The 21,331-nt window shown below is 51.7% G+C and overlaps 1 protein-coding gene across 5 annotated transcripts; it reads right to left on the bottom strand.

The window, feature by feature from the left end:
* Nucleotides 1-932: 932 nt before the first annotated feature.
* Nucleotides 933-19,462, bottom strand: COQ8B (coenzyme Q8B). Of its 5 annotated transcripts, none has more exons than XM_077850996.1 (15): nucleotides 19,329-19,462; nucleotides 18,806-18,910; nucleotides 18,553-18,672; nucleotides 18,341-18,407; nucleotides 16,178-16,255; nucleotides 12,411-12,533; nucleotides 12,191-12,276; nucleotides 10,812-10,952; nucleotides 10,642-10,723; nucleotides 9,813-9,906; nucleotides 7,633-7,774; nucleotides 7,399-7,506; nucleotides 5,288-5,353; nucleotides 2,178-2,264; nucleotides 933-1,767 (listed from the first exon to the last, which is right to left on the bottom strand). In XM_077850996.1, the coding sequence occupies exons 2-15, from the start codon at nucleotides 18,905-18,907 to the stop codon at nucleotides 1,486-1,488; spliced, it is 1,578 nt and encodes a 525-aa protein (XP_077707122.1). In that variant the 5' UTR covers nucleotides 18,908-18,910; nucleotides 19,329-19,462; the 3' UTR covers nucleotides 933-1,485. The 5 variants fall into 5 exon arrangements, with proteins under 5 accessions (XP_077707122.1, XP_077707126.1, XP_077707136.1 ...); XM_077851000.1 differs by having other exon boundaries at nucleotides 19,325-19,376; XM_077851010.1 differs by lacking the exon at nucleotides 19,329-19,462 and adding an exon at nucleotides 19,204-19,222.
* Between the last annotated feature and the right edge of the window lie 1,869 nt (nucleotides 19,463-21,331).

Below are 21,331 nucleotides of genomic sequence, written 5' to 3'. Positions count from 1 at the left end.
CCCCGGAGGATTCCGTTCCGGGGGCGGGGGAGCGCCCCTCCCGCCTCGGCTCCCCGCCCCAGCCCCGCCCATTGGCCCGCCGCCTGCGGGATCTGCAAGAAGGCCCCGCCCCGGCCCGGCGCCCGGCCGGCCCAGGCCCCACCCCCTGGGCCGCAGGCCCCGCCCACACGCAGATTCGGCCCCGCCCTCCCTGGTGCGGCCACCGCCCCGCCACGCCCATTGGCCAGTCCCGGGCTGAGCCAGCATGTGAGCCTCGCCGAGACCTTCCCCCAGGCCCATCCAGGCGTGGGCTCTCTTCCCCTCGGTGACCCTTGACCCCAGGTCCCCTTCTGTTCCACGTCCGTGAAAGAGTTGCTTCGGGAAGCTCTTTGCCGCCCCACATACCCAAATCTTCCAGCTAACCCCACGATTTCTCCCAGCCCAGCGGGGGCGGGCAGAAGCGGTGACGAGGCACTTTTTGCAAGGAAGGGGAGAGGAACGAGGAGACCCCGGCGTCCTAGCGCGCGAGCGTTTCGGCTTTGGGGGCGGGAGCACCAGGCTGGGACCCGGGCGCGGTTCTGGCCGCCACCGCACCCCCGCTCCCACTCAGTCCTGTGGGTTTGGCAAAGCAGCTGGCAGGGGCATTACGGCCCATTAGCAAAGGCGAGGTTGCTGGGAGCCGAGGGGAGGGAGCGCGGAGCCTGGGGTGGGGGGGTGGGCAGGCCTTCTCAGCTGCCACAGCCACAGCCCTCCGAGCAGGTGGTCAGCACGTGCGGGAGGGGCGGGAGGGTGGGAGGGAAAGGGTAGAAGGAGGTTCCCGGCAACAGATGGCCCAGGCTGGGCTGGGGCTTTCAGACCAGAGGATGGGAGGGGGCTGGCCATCTGCACCTGGAGGCAGGCTGAGAGCTCCTCCCCCCACCCCCCACCCCCACCAGCGCAGAGAAAAGAGCCGGGAAGGGGAGGGCCGCTTTTATTCCGTCTGAAGTTTCAAGCACCCTCCCTACCCCCTCCCCGACACACAGAAGGGATGGAGCCACGGAGAACTGCGAGAACGCAGCTGGCGGAGGGCTGAGGGCAGCAAAGGTGAGGGCTGCCTCCACCAACCACCGTCCCTCCCCTTTCATTGGCCAGATCCCTGGGAGACCTGAGGCAGAGGTGAGGGGCCTACATCTAGATGAGTCTGGATCTGCACATCAGCGGGCAGGGGACCTAAGGCTCTTCATGTTGGCAAAAATAAGTTAATCCCTGGCGCAGAGTTCCTGGATGCCCACTTTGGAGTGTGAAGAGCAAGATATGGGAGTTCCCTAGCCTGAGGGTTCCCCAGCCCCCAGGAAGGGAGCTAGGGCAAGACTGGGAAGCCCAAGTGGGTGGTCCCCGACCTGCAGGAGAATGGAAAGAAGGCATCCCAGCAGGGGATGGCCGGCTTTGGGGCCGGAATCCGGGGATGGAGGTGGTCTAAGGGGTCTGATCAGATGTCTCTTTTGGTCCGGAGGCTGCAGGCAGTGGCTATGCCTGGCGACTGGCCCAGTAGTGGTGGTAGGTGTCCTGGAAGAGGTCCCGGCAGGCGATGTGGGCACGGAGGCGGGCACAGGCCAGGAAAGCCCCTGCCAGCTTGCGGTGCAGGGCATAGGTCTCCTCCGGTGGTGGGCGCAGCCGATGCTGCAGCAGCACGGGGATGAGGCCCTGCACTCGGCGGGCAGTGTCACCTGCCCCAAAGTCATAGGGGCCCTGGGTGGCAAAGGGCTCCCCCAGGATCATCACTGCCTCCACGTGGGCATCCGAGAATGCCTATGGACAGGACAGAGCAAGAGGCACGCGGTATGGAGGTACAGCCCTCCACTTAACCCAGAGGGACCCTCGTTTCCCTCATACTCTCAAGTATAAACACAAGCCCCCTGCTCCCTGAGGAGTAATAAGCAACCTCCACTTTCTTCAGAGCCCCTAGACCTCCCCAAAATGTCCCTTTATTTCCTTTCAGAGCCTCCAGTGGACAAATAACCCTCTCTCTAGAACTAACAGCCTCCACTTCCCCACCCCCAGTACCCACTAGGAGTCCCCCACTCCCTCCCTCTAGAGTAGATAAATGGGGCCCATTTCCCCAGGGTCTCTCAGTAGCCAAGCAGTCTCCACTCCTCCCCAGTCCTCGGAGCCCCCCAGTAAAAATAAGCAGCCCCGCCAAGCCCTGCAGTGTTTCCAACCTTGGTTTCAAAGCCTGTGAGGAATTTAAGGTCTCGGGATTTCTTCAGGACCCGGTCTCTGTCTCCATTGGCTGCTGCCATCACCACCTGGGGAAATGGGTGTTTGACAGAGGTCAAAGGCTAAGGGAGTAGGGTTCAAGGAGGGGTCTTGAAAACTGGCCTGGCCCTTGCTACATTCTCTTCTACTTAGGCCCTCTCCCCTAAAAGCCTCTCCCTCCCCACCTTGCCCCTGTCTATATCTCCCTCAGGACTGTTCCAGAGCCTGGGGTATGGAGGGGAGGTAAGAGGGTGGTCTGGAGTTCTGCCCACCTGGCCTAGAATGTAGAGCCTGCCTAGAAACCAGCACAGTGAAACAGCCAGAGGAAAATAAATGTCAAGTGCTATTTGTGGGTGGTCCAAACACTCAACTGTACAAGGATGTGACCCTGGCCCGGAACTGCATCTGAGGTTGCCACTGTGCATCTCTGTAAATGCCTGGTGGACATCTGTCTCCTACACTGGGCTTGGAGCCCCAAGACAGCAGGGATCCCCACTGGCTTTAGTCCCAGCTGGACTTGTGGCACAGGGTCTGGCATTCAGGAGACCCTTGGTGAACCTGTTTGGCAAATCAGCTGTGGAGCGACGCCCCTCTCCAACCACGGGTGCATTTAGTGAGAGCAGGAATCAGGTTGAGGGCAGATAGAATCAGAGGCAGCCTCCTGGGGCTCTGTCCCAGCTCTGCCACTTGCGGGCTGAGAGATTCTGGGTAAGGTGCTTTGCCTTGGGCCGCCTCTTTGCTTATCTGTGAAGCAGGGGTGGTGAGAGTCTCTTGCTTTTGGATGGCTGTAGGGAGGCAGGAGGAGCTATCTGCCTGCATGTAGGGAGAGCCATAACCATGATGAGCTACCATTATTAGGAGATGGATGGGAAGATCCCTGCTTCACAGGAAAGTAAAAAGGCTGAGTGAGTGGGGAATGGCAAACGAGAAGTGAAAACCTTAACCACTTTCTTCGGAGGAAGGGGAATACGGGATTCAATCTGGCAGTTCTAGTCTGTCTCGGCTCCCCCTGCCCGAGCCTGTCTGGCCATCTGTCAGGCCTGCGGTCCTCAGGGACTGGTGTGATGGGGCTTTTTTAAACTGGAAAAGGCTGGGGAGCCCAGAGGACAGCCATGCCAAATAGGCCTGGGGAGGGAGGGACACACAAAATGCTCCAGCTACCCAGAGACTGGGGCCCTGGCTTTGTGCCTCAAGTGGCCTGGAGGGAGGGCCCAAGGAGCCTGTGCGGATGTGTGTGTGTGGGTAGAGGGGCTGCCAGCTCCTCTTTCCTGTCTCTATGTCAGGGGTGGCCCCACCATCCCCCAGTCCCCAAGTGAGAGCCCTGAGCTTTGTCTTCTCTTCTCTTCTCTGGGCTCCCAGCCCCCAGTCTCAAAGGCTACTTGCTATCCTGAGAGTTGTCTAACTCTCTGTCCCACCCGTGGGTCTTCACAGCACCTGGAGAAAGTATAAAGCGCAAAGCATGGCTTTTCAGACTCAGAGTGATTTGGCTGCTGGGTCCTGCCCCATCCCTCACCTGCTGGCCCAGTCAGAAATGAATTTCCTTTTGGTCCTCTAGGACCGACTACTCAGTGTGGTCCCTGTACCAGTAGCTTTGGCATCACCTTGGAGTGTGTTAGAAACGCAGCATCTTATGCCGGATTCCAGACCACATTTAGTAGGACCATGCCGGTAGTGGGGGTGGTAGGTGTCTCATAGACACTAAAGTTTGAGAAGCGCTGCCCTACTGGGACTATCCCTTTTCTCTTCTTGGCCTTTGTATGTTTATCAGTCTGGAATACCCACCTTGCCTCTTCCTAATTGGTCTCCTCATCCCTTGGGTCTCAACTATACCTCTTCCTCTAGGAAGCTCTCCCTGACCCCCTAGGCTGGCTCAGGCTCCACCTCTGGGCTTCCACAGTCTGCTGTGCTTCCCTGATCCAGCCCTGACCACTCTGGGTCCTTACAGTCTATCCCCGTCCTGGTCTGTAAGATCTGTAAAGGCAGAGACTGGGTTGCGTTGCTCACTGGGTTGGTACTGCCCAGAACAGGGCTGGGCACAGAGGGGTGTCAGAGAATTCTGGAAGTGATGAGTAAATGAGTAGAAGACCCAGGTCAAATAGCCAGACTCAATAAATTAATGCGATGCCTTAGGCAGGTGGGTGGGAAGGATGGGTAACAGACGTTCCTGAGGGGAGAGCTGCCCCCCAGGGAGCAGTTGGCCAGGGAGGTATGTGAGTGTAAGGCCAAACACCAAGGCCCAGGGCAGCCTGGGGTGTGGGGAGGTGGCAGGATGGCCACTCTGGGCCATCAGGGGCCAGTGAGAGTTTGGGAGCATGGCTTCTGGACCTAAGCTCCCTGAGTCTGGATCCTAGGTCTGCTGTGACCTAGGGCAAATGACTGAACTTATCTGAGCTCCAGTAACTTCATCTGTAAAATGGCACCAAAGATGTTCCTAACCTGGGGCACCTGGGTGGCTCAGTTGGTGAAGCATCTGCCTTCAGCTCAGGTCATGATCTCGGGGTCCTGGGATTGGGCCCCAAGTTGGGCTCCCTGCTCAGTGGGGAGTCTGCTTCTCCCTCTGCCCCTCCTTCCCTTCCACTCGTGTCTCTCTCAAATAAATAAATAAATAAATAAATAAATAAATAAATAAATAAATTTAAATGCTTAAAAATGGTCCTGGCCCCACAGAGTTGCTCTATAGTTTAGCTCAGTTACCACATGGATAGCACCTAGAGGAGTACCTGACATCATATTGAGAGCTTTTGTTTTTAAATTTGTTTTTAAAGATTTTATTTATTTATTCATGAGAGACACAGAGAGAGAGGCAGAGACACAGGCAGAGGGAAGAGAAGCAGGCTCCATGCAGGAGCCTGATGTGGGACTCCATCCCGGAATCCCGGGATCACCTCCTGAGCCAAAGGCAGATGCTCAACCGCTGAGCTACCCAGGTGTCCCGAGAGCTTTGCATTTATTAGCTATTACTATTACTATTATTTATGATCTCTTGCTTCCAGATACTATATTTCCCCTTCTCACCCTCACCTCAGTATCAGGGTTGAGGCCCTTCAAAAACCCCAGGGTTGGAAGGACTCACCTCGATGTAATGGTCTGTGAATTCGGTCCCAAATTCCCGGCTTGCACCAAAGTCCAACAGGGTCACCTGGGACGAAGGATGGTGAAAGGGATGCTGGTAGTCCACCAACAGTCCCCACTGTCTGAGGTGAGGATGCCCGGTCCATCCCTACACCCTACCCCTCTTGACAGAGTCCCTGCCTGGCTGCCTGCCTGGGTTCCTGGCTTCCGGTCTGCACACTTCCCATCCACCCCCACATGAAACTAAAGGGACCTGACTTTTATATGTTTGGCCCTAATTATTTTTATAATAGCATGTTCTAGGCATAGAAAACATCTAAAGGATAATAAAAAATATGTGGAAAAGTAAAACGAACACTCACAAATCCCACCACCCAGCTTAATTTTAAATATGACCAATCCGAGTGGAGCCTCCCGCAGACCCCGGCCTGATCCGACCTCCCCAATGTCCCCATCCTCTCTTCCAGGGTCATCACTCTCCTGAGATTGTCAATACTCAGGTATTATTTCCCGAAATTCCCATGTGTGCATTTCTACATTTTCTACATACGTGTGCACCTGGGAACAACAAATAGTAATACTCTGTGTGTTTTAAAACTTCACATAAATGATATTTATGTTATCCTATGGCTTGTCTTTTGTGCTTGACATGGTTTTGCAATTAATTCCCATTGCTCTGCGCAGCCCTCGCTCATTCATGTTTTCACTGCTGTGTAAGGACTTCATCGTGTGAATACATCACAGTGTGTTTATCTGGCCGATGGACACTGGTTGTTTGCTATTTAAAACAGTACCCAATGGGCAGGTGTTTAAGAGTTTCTCTAGGGCAGTGGAGTTCACACTATTGATCACAAACCGCAGTAAGAAATACAGATTGAACTGGGTGCCAGTGCCCAGCCACACACAAATATAAGGTCAAACAAAAGCGTCCCGAAATAATGTGGATCTCTCCCATCTGTGACACACTGATATCTTCTATTTTATGGCTTTAAAACAAAAAATGCCATTGAGACCCAATAAATTGATGTCAGGACTCCTATAATCACCCCCCTCACCCTGAGTTAGAAAAATACTTCCTAGTGATGTGAGCCCAGCAGGGACACAGGCTATCTATGTACTTGGCACGGAGGGGGTGGCAAGAGGCTGAGGCTGGAGACTCAGTGAGACCACATTGTGCTCAGCAGAGGACTCAGACCTGCTCCTGAGGTGCATGGGGAGCTGTGGAAGGGACAGCTTGGCCAGATTTGTGTTTTCAAAAGATTCTTCTGGGGACGGAATGGGTATAGACCTCTTTGGAGAGCCACCTGGCAGCCAGGCTCACTGAGTCTTTCTTACCCCAGGCCTTTGGCCACCCTGTGCCCTCTGCCGGGGACATTCTTCCCTGCTCTTCAGGTAGCTGACCCCTTCTCATCTTTCTGGTTTCAACTTTAATGGCACTTTCTTCCAGAAGTCTTCCTTGACTTCACCTATCCTGTGCTGAGTCAGGCATGTTTCCTGGGTCCCCACAGCCTGCCTATGTCCCCCCTCCCCATCACCGCCCACTCTGGCCTATGCTTGCCCGTCATGGTACTATAACTACTTGGTCATCACCATCTGGTCATGGGTCCCTCTCCTGGACTGGGAACTCTGAGAAGGTGAGGATCAGGGTTGTCCTGGCATTACTGTCAAGGGGCAGCAGATGCTTGGTGTGTTAAATCAATGCAGAGTGCGACAGTGATGACTAACTGCCTTCCAAAAATTGTGCCGCTAGGGTACCCATTTCCCAGCAGATTCCATTTTCCAGCATCCCTTGCATCTAGACAGGCCTTGTGACCAGTTCTTATCAATGAAACAGTACAGAATGATGTGTCACTTCTAGCCAAAGCAATTAGACAGGGTGCTACCCTCTTGACCTCTCTTCCCCCTTTCACTGGAAGAAGAACCGTGCAAGACCTAGGGGATGATGCAATCACAGAAGGGAAGGATCCTGGGTCCCTGAGTCACATGTAGAGGACAGCCACTCTAGCCTGTTAAGTGGGTTATAACTACTACTGTGTTGAACTACTGAATTATGGGGAACTTATCTGTTAAAGCATCTCCTATGTACCACGATACACATCACAAGGAACCAACCTGGTGGCTGGAGGCATCATACAGGAAGTTGGCCCAGTTGGGGTCTGTCTGCATGAATCGGAACTCAAACAGCTCCCGCAGACACAGCCTCAGGAGCTGGAAGCAGATCTGGAGTGGGGAGGAGTAACAGACATCTCAGAGTCATCTGCCCCTATAGAGCTCTCTCTGGCTTGGAGAGGGACTGTGGGTCTATCCACCCTACTAGACCTGCCCTCCCATCCTGAGACCCCATACCTGGTTCCGGATGTCCTGGCTCAAGCCTTGGCACTGGTCCAGGGGGACCCCTCCAGCCAGCTCCATGCCCAGCACCCGCGTTGTGCACAGCTCCTTAATCACAGCAGGCACCCGGAAGAAGGGGTCATTTGCCAACAACTGCCTGGGGCAAAAGGGGTGGGACTTCATGCGTCAGGCCTCAGTGGCCCACTCAAGGCCTCCTCCTCTTCCTTTGAGAAGTACTCTGAAAAGTCTAGGTCTTGCCTTCCCTCCTTGTGCATGTCTGTCCCAAGCGATGGTCAATATCTAGCCAGACTGACATTAATTCAGACATTTCAATCATTCATCAAATATCTCCTTAGAACCTACTCTGTGCCCACCCCTAAGGTGGGTGCTACTGGAGCCCCAGTTACCACTTCCCTACCGGAAACATTTCTATGACTTCCGGTTGCCCCCAGGATAGAGCTCAATGTATTAAGCCTGATGAGCATTACTTTTTCATCAATTAATTATGTAATCCATCCAAAAAAAGAGTGGCCGATATACAAATCTCCAAGTCCATAGTGATACTCCTTGGCTACTCCTTGGCGTCATTACTCTGAACACTGTTAATACTGACTCCTTGGGGGCAGCCCGGGTGGCTCAGTGTTTAGCACCGCCTTCAACCCAGGGCCGGATCCTGGAGACCCGAGATCGAGTCCCGCATCGGGCTCCCTGCATGGGGCCTGCTTCTCCCTCTGCCTGTGTCTGTGTCTCTGCCTCTGTGTGTGTGTGTCTCATTAATAAATAAATAAAATCTTTAAAAAAAATACTGATTCCTTGGTGTCTATCTCTGTGCTAGATGATGCTGGGTGACAGAGCAGTGGATGAGCTCTGGGCCTGCATCCCCTAGACACAGAGACCATATTCTAACAAATATACAAATGGACCAATAATAGATTGAGTGAAGTGTGTCAATATGAGATTTGGGAGGCAAAGAATATGAGCAAGACCCATGGTTGGGAGCTGTGGGATGGCTGGGGGGGCCAGGGGGCAGGGAGATGTGCAGGGCCTGGGGAACGATAGGAGTTTTATTCTAAGGGCACTGGGAAATCCTGGAAGGGGCTTCCATACCCCACACAGGAGTGCCCTGGCCCAGCCCACTTCATACCCTTCAGGGTCCCACTTGGGGGCGTATATTTTTGTCCTTGTTTATAAAATCTCTGATATTTGAACCGCTCCGCCTGGGCCAGGCTCTGTGCCAAGCATTTAATCGACACAATCCCCTTTTTTCCCTCACTCCCATATAAGAAGGATGCTCTCCCGAGTGAAGATTCAGGCCACCCAGCCAACTGAGGGCTGACCTGGGACTGGATCCCACATCTGAGTCCAGGGCTCATGCCCTGAACCACTGCTTTCTACTGCCCCTTCTCTCATTCTGCATCTACAGACCTTGGCTCCGTACACCCGTGGGCCATGCCGTGGAGGGTCTCACTGGGTGTAATTAACTGCTGCATGTCACGATGCTTCTAAGATACAAACACATTGTTCTCTATAGCTGAGTCCTGCATTTTCGCTGCTGTATCATAGTCTGCTGTGAATATACGGTAATTTATTTATCTATGTTGCTGGATGAATTTGATAGATTTGGGTTGTGTCCAGTTTGGGGTGATTGCTGCTCCAAGCATTCTGGAAAAGGCTGATGTATATACCAGCCTAAGTGTCCCTAGAACATTTGTTTGCAAGGAGGGCGGTTATGAGGTTTTATGTGAATACTGGGCCTTGATGAGGCCAGACTGTTCTCCAAAATGCTTATCTCAATGTCTCCTCCTGCCCAGTGTATAAGGGATGACCTGGAGCCCCGTTCTTTCCCCCTCATGACACTGTCACGCTGCTTATGCTTTGTCCATCCAACAGTGGGGGTACCTCACTGCATAATTAAGTACCTGCTGACAAATCCATCTCCCCCACCAGACCATGGTGGTTGTGCATCCCATTTAACAGATGAGAAAACTGACAGAGAGGAAGTGATGGGCCCAAGCTCACGGAGGACACGGAAGATAACTCACGTCAGGAGTAAACAGAGGGATGGATGAGCAAATGAAGAGAAAAAGAGTTTGCCAGCCCCAGCCCAGGCCTTCAGCTGCCAGGCCTTCAACTTCCCCTTCCTCCTGGGAGCGACGCAAGGGATCCTGGGGGAGCCTGCAGAGGGCTCAGCTCACCTGAAGTTCTGGGCACAAGCTGCCTCACGACGGTAGTCACACTCCCAAGCCAGCTCCTGCTGTAAGGCCTGCAAGCTCTGCTCAGCAAACAGGCCTGAGGGGGCAGCTGCATCAGCCAGGGGAGGCCAAGCCTGTCCCCATAGGACAGCCACCCCCCAGGCTTCCACTCAGCGATGTCTTCTCTTGCTAATCAGGTCTCTCCCTGTCTGTCTGTCACAGGTCCTCACACCTCTGCTCTTTTGTAGGTCTTTTACTACATTGTCCATCCAAACGCACCTCCCCTCTGTCCTTCATATAGCTACAGCCTCTCCGGAAGTCTCTCTCCGGGGGTCTCCTTCTCAGGCACACATGCCAGTCCCCAGGCATCTCATTCATGGTCACACACACCATCTCTCACACTGTTCTCACGGCCTCAAAATCTTACTTCCAGACCTAACACATGCACACACACGTGCACACACACACACACACACACACACACACACACACACGGGGTCCCGCTTACCCCCACCTCCTGCTTCTGTGGCTCTTTTCCAGACCTCCAATCCCTCTCTGAGCACCCTGTGTGTCTGTTTCTGAACTTCAGGGTGGGCTTCTGTCCCTGGGACTGTTAGATCTCTAAGTTTGTCTTTTTCTGACCCATTCAAACTCTGGGCTCTCCCTGCCATAGCACCCCTGCTTTCTGTCTCAGACTCATGGACTTACACACTTGCCCACACTCATACATATGGGCATTCCCCACCCCGAGCTGGCCTCTCTCCCTCCATCCAGCCCCACTTTCTCCTTTTGGGGCATCCCTCCCACAGCCAAGGGTAGACCGGCACCTCACCCTCTGGCAGGGCCACGCTCATCCTGAGCACCGCCAGCAGGTTCTGGATATCACTCTGGATGCTCTGGGCCACACCTGGGTACTACGAGCAGGAAGGGACAGGGGGTACAAGTCACTTGGCTGGGATAGCAGGGTGCCCACTCCTACCCCTGCCCTGCCTCCCCGCTCACCTGGATCTTCACGGCCACCTCCGTCCCATCCCTCAGCGTGCCCTGGTGCACCTGCCCGATCGAGGCAGCAGCAAAGGGCACCTCCTCCAAAGAGGCCACCTTGGCCCGCCAGTCCCTGCCGAGCTCCTCTTCGAGAACTTTCTGGGGACAGTGGTTGAAATGATCATTACTGGAATTACGGGCAGCTGAGTTCACTACCTGTGCTGAGTGCTTCATCACATGCTGAGCTCTGGGCTAAGCTCCTGGCTACTATTCAACTTTACAGATGAGGAGACTGAGGCTCTGCCAGAAGTTTCTTGGCCAAGGCGACAAGCCAGGCGCCAGTGGATTGGGAGGCCTGGCCTAAGCCTGTACTCCCAAGGCGATGTGGGCTATTGTGGGGATTGCTATTATGTATATTTGAGACTGATATAATCCTTTGTTATACTCCTAGATTATATTATCAACTCGAAGTGAATGTGATAAAGAAGAACTAAAATGTACAGAGGGCTTCCTGTGGGCCGGGACCTGTCCAGAGTGGCTTGGAGAGAGGCACTAATGACCCAGGGACACATGGCAAGTGAGCAGAGCAGAGATCAGAAGGAAGGTAGGCAGGCAGCTGGATCCGGATTCCACACCCTTACCTAGTAATTAGAAGTTACTAATTGCCAGGTGCTGTGCCAACCTATTTCCATATACAGTCTCCTTTAATTAAAAAACTAGTACTGAGGTGCCAGGGTGGCTCAGTCAGTTGGGTGTCTGACTCTTGATTTCAGCTCAGGTCATGATCTCGGGGTCCTAAGATGGAGCCCCTTATCAGGCTCCATGCTTAGCATGGAGTATGCTTGAGATTTTCTCTCCTCTGGTCCTGCCCCACTCCCCACGCTCACATGCACGCTCTCTTTCTCAAGTAAATAAATCTTAAAAAACAAAAACAAAAAAAAACCCAACTAGTACTAATAATATCAAGAACTTGCATGTCACTCATGGTGTGTCAGGGGCCCTTTCTAAGTGCTTTACGTACACTAATTTATGCAATCCTATGATGTGGGTGTTACTATCACCATGGCCATTTCACAGGTGAGGTAACTGAGGCACAGAGAGGTCTGAGATCACACAGGCAGTACCTGGCAGAGCTAGGATTTGAACTGATAAAGTCTGGCCCCTATCCATTGTACTTCCCTGCCTCTTTAGTAGCCATGACAGGGCCCAGAGCCTGCCAGGAGCTGGACTTAGCACTGTGCACCATTCTCTCATGTAATCCTCTCAACAATCCTCTGAAATATGTGCCTTAGTGATCCCCATTTTACAGATGGGAAAACTGAGGCTCAGAGTCAGACAGGGGGATCAGGCAGGTGGAGCACGCCTCCCTCACGAGTCTTCCTTGGCCAGGCACTCACCAGCATCTGCCAGCGGGGCATGAAGTCGGCGCTCTGGCGGACCCGCTCAAAGATGCGTTGTAGCTGAGGGCTGATGAAGCTGTTGTCTTGGGAGACAGGGGGACAAGGGAAGTAGTGAGGGAGGAGGCGAGGTGGGGTCCCTGTGGGAGTATCTGTGGGTGGGTGGGTGGGGTGGGGAAGAAGTAAGGTCGAGGGTCAGGAGTTGAGGGTCATGCTGTACCCTGGATGCTGAGCATTTGGCCAACTTTGAGGGCGGCCCCCCGAACTGTACACAAGGTCTGCACAATCCGCTCGGCATTGGCCTCTGACAGGAAAGGGCTGGAGCCTGGCCGGGAGCTGCTCTCTGGGGTGGAGAGAATAATCATAAGTATTATGATCACACAAAAAATCATGATAGCACCACTGCATAATGGCTAAGATGAAACAGACAATACTAAGTGTTGACAAGGATGTAGAGCAGCCTAATACCCATATTGCCGATGAGAGTCATGGCACAAGCCCTTTGGGAAGCTTCCAGAAGGCACACACCTACAGCCAATGTAATTTCTCTCCTAGGTATATATGGCATATGGGTGTCCACTGACAGTTATTCCAAGACGGTTCACAGCAGCACTATTCATAACTATCCCCAAATGGAAATAACCCAAATGACTGTCAAGAGAATGAACAAAGGGATGATAGACAGTGACTCCTACAGCATTGACTGAACAACCTACATCCATGCACAGCAACATGGAGGCATCCCTCAAACAGAATGTTGAGCAAAAGCAGCCAGACATGCATGAGACTATGCTGTCTGGTTACATTGGTGTAAGGGGGAAAAACAGTCAAAACTGATCTTGGGGGTCTGAAGCCAAGATAATGGTTTCCCTTGGTGGGATGAGTAGCCAAAACAGGGCAGATCGGAGCTTCTGGAGAATGAGGCCAGTCATTCTCAAACTGTGGTTCTGGGAACACTGAGGGTCCCTTGAGACCCTTCAGGAGGCTCTGTGAGATCAAAATTATTTTCATGATAATATTAATGTTATTTGCCCCCTTTTTACTCTCATTCTCCCATAAATGTCTAGTGGAGTTTTCCAGAAACTCCATGACCTCTGATGATGCCATTGCTTTGATGGCTGATGGAATCACCTGTGTGTATATCCTTGTGTTTTAAAAATTTGTTTTCGGGATGCCTGGGTGGCTCAGCCATTGAGCGTCTGCCTTTGGCTCAGGGTGATTCTGGTCTAGTCCAGTTCCCTGCAGGGAGCCTGCCTCTCTCTGTGTGTCTCATGAATAAATAAATAAATAGGGATCCCTGGGTGGCTCAGCAGTTTAGCACCTGCCTTTGGACCAGGGCTTGATCCTGGAGTCCCAGAATCGAGTCCTGCATCAGGCTCCCTGTATGGAGCCTGCTTCTTCTCCCTCTGCCTGTGTCTCTGCTTCTCTCATTCTGTGTCTCTCATGAATAAATAAATTAAAAAGTAAAATAAATAAGATAGATAAAATCTTTAAAAAAATAAAAAATAGAAATTTGTTTCTACTGAAATTAATACATTACAGTATATGTTAACTAACTGAATTTAAATAACAACTTGAAACATTAAAAATATTCTATTTGGGAACCCTGGTGGCTCAGCGGTTTAGCGCCTGCCTTTGGCCCAGGGCCCAATCCTAGAGACCTGGGATCAAGTTCCACGTCGGGTTCCCTGCATGGAGCCTGCTTCTCCCTCTGCCTGTGTCTCTACCTCTCTCTATATATATGTCTATCATGAATAAATAAATAAAATCTTTAAAAAATAAAAATAAGGGATCCCTGGGTGGCGCAGCGGTTTGGCGCCTGCCTTTGGCCCAGAGCACGATCCTGGAGACCCGGGATCGAATCCCACGTCGGGCTCCCGGTGCATGGAGCCTGCTTCTCCCTCTGCCTGTGTCTATGCCTCTCTCTCTCTCTCTGTGTGTGACTATCATAAATAAATAAATTAATTTAAAAAAATAATAAAATAAAAATAAAAATAAAATAAAAATAAAATAAAAATATTCTATTTTAATCTCTAATGCAGTAAATATCCATAAATATAACCACAAAATATAGTCCATAAACAGGTTCTTTGGGGTCCTTATTCTATTTTTTATTGAGATAGAATTCACAAATCGTGTAACTCACCCATTTAAGGTAAATAATTCAAGTTGTACAACTATCACCACAAGCAATTTTGGAACATTTTCACAGCCCAAAAAGAAACCCCATACCTATTAGCAGTCATCCCCCATTTCTCCCAACCACCTCAACCCGAGGCCCCAGAAATTACTGATCTGTGGTATCTATGCATTTACTTATTCTGGACATTCATATGAATGGAATCATACAATATGTGACTTGCTGCGTATGGCTTCTTTCACTTAGGATAGTTTTCAAGATTCATCCACACTGTAGCATGGATCAGTACTTCATTCCCTTTTATAGCTGGATAATATCCCATCAGGTGAATATAACATATTTTGTTTATCCATTCCTAAGTTGTAAGGGTGTGCAGGGATCCGGAGACTGAAAAGTTTGAGAACTGCTGTCTTAAGGTTTCTTTTTTTTTTTTTTTTAAAGATTTTTTTTTTTTAAGATTTAATTTATTTATTCATGAGAGACAGAGAGAGAGAGGCAGAGACATAGGAAGAGGGAAGAGAAGCAGGCTCCATGCAAAGAGCCGGATGCGGGACTCGATCCCAGGACTCCGGGATCATGCCCTGAGCCAAAGGCAGACGCTCAACCACTGAGCCACCCAGGAGTCCCAAGATTTTATTTATTTATTCCTGAGAGACACACAGAGAGAAGCAGAGATATAGATAGAAGGAGAAGCAGGCTCCTCACAGGGAGCCTGATGCAGGACTCGATCCCGGATCCTGGGATCACGCCCTGAGCCAAAGGCAGATGCTCAACTGCTAAGCCACCCAGGTGTCCCTGTCTTAGGGTTTCTTGATCGGGGTACACAGATGTATCTACTTTGTGAAAATGGACCAAGCTATACGTTTAGGATATGTGTATAGCTCCGTATACAAATTATATGCTTATTCAATATAGCATTTATTAAGCTTTTATTTATTTGATAAAATATTTATTGAGCTCTTTGGGGTGCCTGGGTCGTTCAGTTGGTTAAGCCTCTGCTCAGCTCATGATCCTGGGGTTTGGGATTGAGTCCTGCATCAGGCTCCCTGCTCATCCCTGCTCCCTGCCTGCTTCTCCCTTTGCCCCTCCCCCCTGTTTGTGCTCTCTCTTACTTGCACTCTCTCTCAAATAAATAAATAAAATCTTTAAAAAAATTTTTTATTAGCTCTTTATCTAGCTAGGGCTCACTCTATGCCAGGCAGAGTTCCAAGTGTCTCTGTGGATTCTCTGGCTGAATCCCCACAATTAGCCCAGAAGGAAGAACTACCAGTGCCTCAATTTTCAAGGTGAGGAAGAAAGACATTCTTCCAGTACCTGGCCCTGAGTCACACAGCACAGAAGTGGCAGAGCTGGAGCTGGGTATAGACCCAGTTTGGCTTTACCTAAAGCCTAATCCTCCACTTAAACCCACCTTTTAATTTAATTTTTTCTTTTGTAAAAACTTGTAGGAACTCAAACTCTAATTGTTTTTCTCACACTATAGGCTTCTGCCCATCATGACCCTGCTGGCAGCTTCATGAAGACCCTGAGAAGTGGGTACTTTTTTTTTTTTAAAGATTTTATTTATTCATGAGAAATAAAGAGAGAGAGAGACAGAGACAGAGACAGGCAGAGGGAGAAGCAAGCTCCCGTGGGGACCTCGATGCAGAACTCAATCCCAGGACCCCAGGATCACGCCCTCAGCCAAAGGCAGACGCTCAACTACTGTGCCACCCAGGCACCCAGAGAGGTGGGTACATTATCAGCCATTTTCTTCAGGAGAAAACTGGGCTCGGAGAGATGAAGTCACTTGCCTCAGGTCACACAGCAAGGCCAGGATCTGAACCCAGGCAGTGTGGATCACTCACCTGCTGGTAGACGTCCTCCTGGCAGGGACTTCTTGGCCACCTCAGTCAGCACTCCCAGCCCCAAGCCCACAGCCAGTCCTGCAGAGTAAGACAAGAGCCTGGGTGCCTGCCTGCCCACCCCTGGGCCTTGTCCCCCGACCCCGTGTGCTCTCAGTTTCTCCCTAAGCAACCTGACCACCAGCTCTCTGTCGGCAACTCTCTGCTTATCTCTTATCAGTCTCTTACTCTCTCTCTGCTTGGGGCTCCCTTGGAGGTACAGCTACCTCTTTCTCCATCATTCTGTCCACGTCTGTCTCCCGGGCTGACGGATCTCACCCCTGGCTGCACATCTGAGTCCTCTGGGGGACTTTGGTCAATATGAGGCCCAGGCCCCTCCACTGAAGTTCTCCCTAAATGTGACCTGAGATGAGCCTTGGAATTCATGTATGTATTTTAAGCATCCCAGATGATTTTAGCATGCAGCCAAGGGTAAGTAGGCCCTGAAATGACCCTCCTGGGTCTCTCTGTGTTCCTATTACTTCCATTTCTCTGTCTACAGTTCATCTTCTTCAGGCCCACCTCTCCTCATATAAGTTGGTTTTTCTGTCTCTCCCCCTCCCCCTCCCTCCACCTGGCACAGCTGTTCAGGCTTCTCTGTGTCCCTCCTTTTGATGTTATCTCTCTGGCTTTGCTTTCCTCTGCCTCCTCTCTCTCCTTGTCCCTAAAGACACCTTGAGTTTCTCTGCCTTTTTTTTTTAAGATTTTATTTATTCATGAGAGACACAAAGAGAAAGGCAGAGACATAGGCAGAGGGAGAAGCAGGTTCCCTGCTGGGAGCCTGATGCAGGACTCAATCCCAGGACTCAGGGATCATGCCCTAAGTTGAAGGCAGATGTTCAACAACCGAGCCACCCAGGGGTCCCCTCTCTGCCTCTTTCACCATCACCATCTCTGTAAATCATTGTAGCTGGCCTTTTCTGAGCGCTTGCTATTGCTTGGATCCATTCCTGGGGTCTTATATGCATTAACTCATTTTATCCTCACAGAAAAGGAAATCTTAAGGCTCAGAAAAGTTAGGTAACGTGTCCAGAGTCACGAAGTGAGAATGCCGCAGAATCATCCCTTGAACCCTGAGCAGTCTGGTATCAAAACTCTAACCAGTGCATTTAACTCCCTCTTTATACTGTCAACCAGTACATTTAAAATTTGAACCATGATCCATACTAAAGACATATGCCATTAAATAAGAATGTCCTTTACTTGGGACACCTGGGTGGCTCAATGCTTGAGTCTCTGCCTTCAGCTCAGCGTGTGATCCAGGGCCAGGGATCGAGCCTCGAATCGGGCTCCCTGCGAGGAGACTCCTCCCTCTGCCTATGTCTCTGCCCCTGTCTCTGTGTCTCTCATGAATAAATGAATGAAATCTTAAAAAAAAAAAAAAAAAAAAGAATTTCCTTTACATGTGCACCTATATTTTCCATTCTTCTTCTTCTTCTTTTTTTTTTTAAGAGTTTTTTAATTTGAGGGGCGCCTGGGTGGCTCAGTTGGTTAAGCGTTTGCCTTCAGCTCAGGTCATGATCCCAGGGTCCTAGGATGGAGTCCTGCATCCATTGGGCCCCATGCTCAGTGGGGAGCCTGCTTCTCCCTCTCCCTCTGCCTGCTGCCCTCCTGCTTGTGCATACTCTTTCTCTGTCAAATAAATAAAATCTTAACAAAAAAAAAAAATTAAAAAAAAAATCCCAGAGTCCCTCAGATCATGACCTGAGCCGAAGTTGCTTAACCAACAGCCACCCAGGCATCCACCATTCTATTCTTTTTAATGCTGGTTCCAACCCACTAAACTATTTCATGCAGACTGTGACCTGAAGTTTGAATAATCCTGCTGCATAATTTAAGGTCAAGTAACTTTGGTTCCCTTCACCTCCATTTCCTCATATATAGAGTGGAAATTAACACTCATTAATTCAGTGCAGAGATATCAAGTATACATGGGGCCTTGTACATGCCAAACACTCAATAAATGTTTCCTTCCTCTCTTTCTCTTTGCTTTGTAGGCCTCTGCTTTCCTTCTCTTTCCATCTCTCACTACTCCCCCTGTCTCTGATTCACCCTCTCCCCCCTTGCTTTATTCTGTAAATGTGGCCTCCTCTGATCTAGGTCACAATTTTCCACAGTCACACCTACCCCCAAAGTTGGCCAAGCGGCTGATACGGGAAGCGGGCACCTTGCGTTCTCGAGAGCGGTCGCTCAGCTGGGAAATGGGGAGAAGGTCTGAGGCTGGAAAGGTAAGCATAGTGCCCAGGGAGTCCAAGCAACCTGCCCCGATACCCTTCCCCAAGCTTGGGAGATCAGCTGCCTTGACGGGGTGCTGCGGGGTGGGTGGGAGCCAATGATACCTGGGGCCGGGATGTCTTCCTGACCCGGGCCTCCCGTATCCTGCGAATGTCCTCCTCACCCAGGCCTCTACCAGGCCCATCCTTATGAAGCATTTGGGCCCGCGAACCCCCATATGGCCCCTGCAAGAAAAGTGGATATCGGTAAGGAGTGGAGGACATAGGATCCGCCTGGCCCTTTGGGGCCCCTCCCTGTCACTTTAAGGCCTAACACCTCCCTCAGCCTCCTCCCCTAGGAGACCGCTCCCCCTCTTACCCACCAGTGGGGCCCAGGCCCCAGGGCCCCACAAGGCAGACCAACAGTCCGGCCCAGCTGTCCACAGGTCCCCCGCAGTAAGCCCCCCACCTCCAGCCACATCGCCTGTGGGAGAACGGGAGGGATTACTCGAGTAGGAGTTGGCACTGACCTCCCTGCTTTGCCCTTGTCTCCGCTAAGCCCTCACATTCCTCCGCGTCCACTCTAAGATTCCCACCCACCAAAGACTTCCTTTCCTGCTACTAGTTCCCCCAGTTTCTCCTGGTTTCCTCTCCGGTTGCTAGGAACCCATAGCTCTTCCTGCGCACCTCCCAAAACCCACTTTCCCCTTGTCCCACTCCCCGCCGTTGCTAGGGTCCTCCCCCGTTGCTAGACACCCACAGATTCTCCGGGGCTACCTCTCCACTCCTCGGGGCCCCCCTCGTTGCTAGGCACCGCCTTCCTCTCTGTTGCTAGGCACCCACAATTCCTCCCCCCCACCTCGCCCGTTACTGGGCACCTCCCCCCGTTGCTAAGCACCCACTGTTCCCGGGATCCGGGTCCGCTACTAGCGGGAGCCTCCAGCGCTTCCGGGAGTGTCTGCACGCCCGCCCCCTCCGGTCAGCTAGCCAATGGCGGAGCAGCAGCTCACTCCCGGGCGCGTAGCACGCTCCGCTGTGCGTCGGGGGCGGGGCTGGGGGCGGGGCCTACGGGGGCGTTGGGGCCTGCTGGGATTGTTGGGGCGCACACGTGCCCTTTTATGCCCCTCCGCGCACTTGAGTGCCGCGTGCGTGGCAGACCTTTCTTTCCCCCACGCTTTTTTGCAAACGCCCCATACAACCTCCGCATCTCTTCCCTGCGCGAACATCTTGCCGGCCTGCTTTCTTATTTTGACCCCCTCAGCGGACTGGACGCCTCTCCTTTGAACCCACATCTCCCCAGCAAACGCTTCCCTTGCACTGGGAGCCCCTCCACTTTGCACATCCACCCGCTGTTTCAGGCACCCACACCCTGGCACCCAGCCTCTTCTCTTGCACATATAAACCCTTTGCTTTGCTTGCCAACTGTCTCCCTCTCATACTCTCAACCCCCCCCCCCCATATAAACTCCCTCTTGCTCAGCCCCTTGCACACTGGCCTCCTGTTCTCTCATACACCCTGCTCTCTCTCCACTCCCCGCCCACCTGCGGGATAGTGTGAGTGGGAGCCCTCTGTTTCCTGTAGGCCTGACATTTCCCAGAACACGCTCAGCCAAGATTCCCAGTGCTGAGTCAGGAGCCCTGGCATCCCAGAAAACCAGCTCCCAGTCCATCTGGGTGTGTGTTTGGGGGGCGGGGGGGGGGGAGGCAGGCCGGCTTATAGCCCGCTCCCCCCACAACAGGCTGACTCACCCCTCCTCACAGTCTGGAATAGAAGCAGCTGGCTGGGGCATCTCTCCCACCGCTGGGAGAAGGAGGGATGTGACGCTTTCGTCGCAGAAATCCCCCCGCCCACTGTCTAACTCCTTTTGTTGGAAATCAGACCTCCCTGTCTCCCTCCCTGTGCTATGACCTCAGAAGAGCCCCAACTCTTTCTGCACTTTATCTTCCCAGCCTGTGTGATTTATTAGGGGGCTCTCGCTATGATTTCTTACTGGTCTGTGAAGAGATGACTCATTTTAGAGCCCTGGGCCTGTGCGCAATGCCCTACCCCCAGATGACTCAATTTCAAGACAAAACACCCCCTGTCACCCTCCAGAGTAAAGGTGTGACTCAGGAGCTGGGTGACAGCTCACCCTTGGGGGCAAAAATATATAAAAAACACCTATGACGATAATTAACCCTACAGGACTGTGGCTGATAGTGCCAAGCCCAATGCCACATGCTGCACCTTTCTGAGGTCATACCAAAGGCTACAAGCAAGGCTAGAGACTGGAAGATTTCTGAGCCTCAGTGTACTATCTGTAAAATGGAGCTGTGGCATCCTATCTTGCTCAGTGCTAATGAAAGAAAGAGATGTAGTGAAACAGTGTCTGTAATGAGCTCAGCACAGGACCTGGTACAGGACAAGAGCTCTATACATGAGAGAATTTTTTTTTTCTCATGAGAGAAATTTCTTATGGAAAAGTCACACTTTCCAAATTTCCTGTTAAGCACTTATTTCTAAGCATTTTTAAAAATATATTTTATTTATTTATTCATGAGAGAGAGAGAGAGGCAGAGACATAGGCAGAGGGAGGAGAAGCAGGCTCCATGCAGGGATCCCCATGTGGGACTTGATCCCGGGACTCTGGGATCATGTCCTGAGCCGAAAGCAGACACTCAACCACTGAGCCACCCAGGCATCCCTCTAGGCTTTTCTAGGGGACACAACAAGGAGTAATTCAGCCAAAAATATTTGCTCTTTTGGCAAATGTGCTGGCTTCCAATGGGGGGGGGGGGATAAGTAAGTATATTTAAAACAATGACATGTGTTAAAGAGAAAAATAAACCAGGGAAGGGGGGCAAGGAGTAGAGATCTTGCGTTTAAACAGATTTTGAGTGGTCAGGGAAGACCTCACTGAAGAGGT

Source organism: Canis aureus, chromosome 1 (genome assembly GCF_053574225.1).
Source record: "Canis aureus isolate CA01 chromosome 1, VMU_Caureus_v.1.0, whole genome shotgun sequence".
NCBI classification, from domain to species: domain Eukaryota; kingdom Metazoa; phylum Chordata; class Mammalia; order Carnivora; family Canidae; genus Canis; species Canis aureus.
Note: the sequence above shows the minus strand (reverse complement) of the source record. Positions and strands in the feature narration are given on the sequence as shown.

Excerpts from the sequence above, each read along its gene's own strand:
- COQ8B (XM_077850996.1), bottom strand. The coding sequence starts at position 18,907 with ATGTGGCTGGAGGTGGGGGGCTTACTGCGGGGGACCTGTGGACAGCTG. Across the intron at positions 9,907-10,641 it reads GAGCGTGGCCCTGCCAGAGG|GCCTGTTTGCTGAGCAGAGC; the intron begins GTGAGGTGCCGG and ends CTGCCCCCTCAG. Across the intron at positions 7,507-7,632 it reads GCCAGGACATCCGGAACCAG|ATCTGCTTCCAGCTCCTGAG; the intron begins GTATGGGGTCTC and ends TCCCCACTCCAG.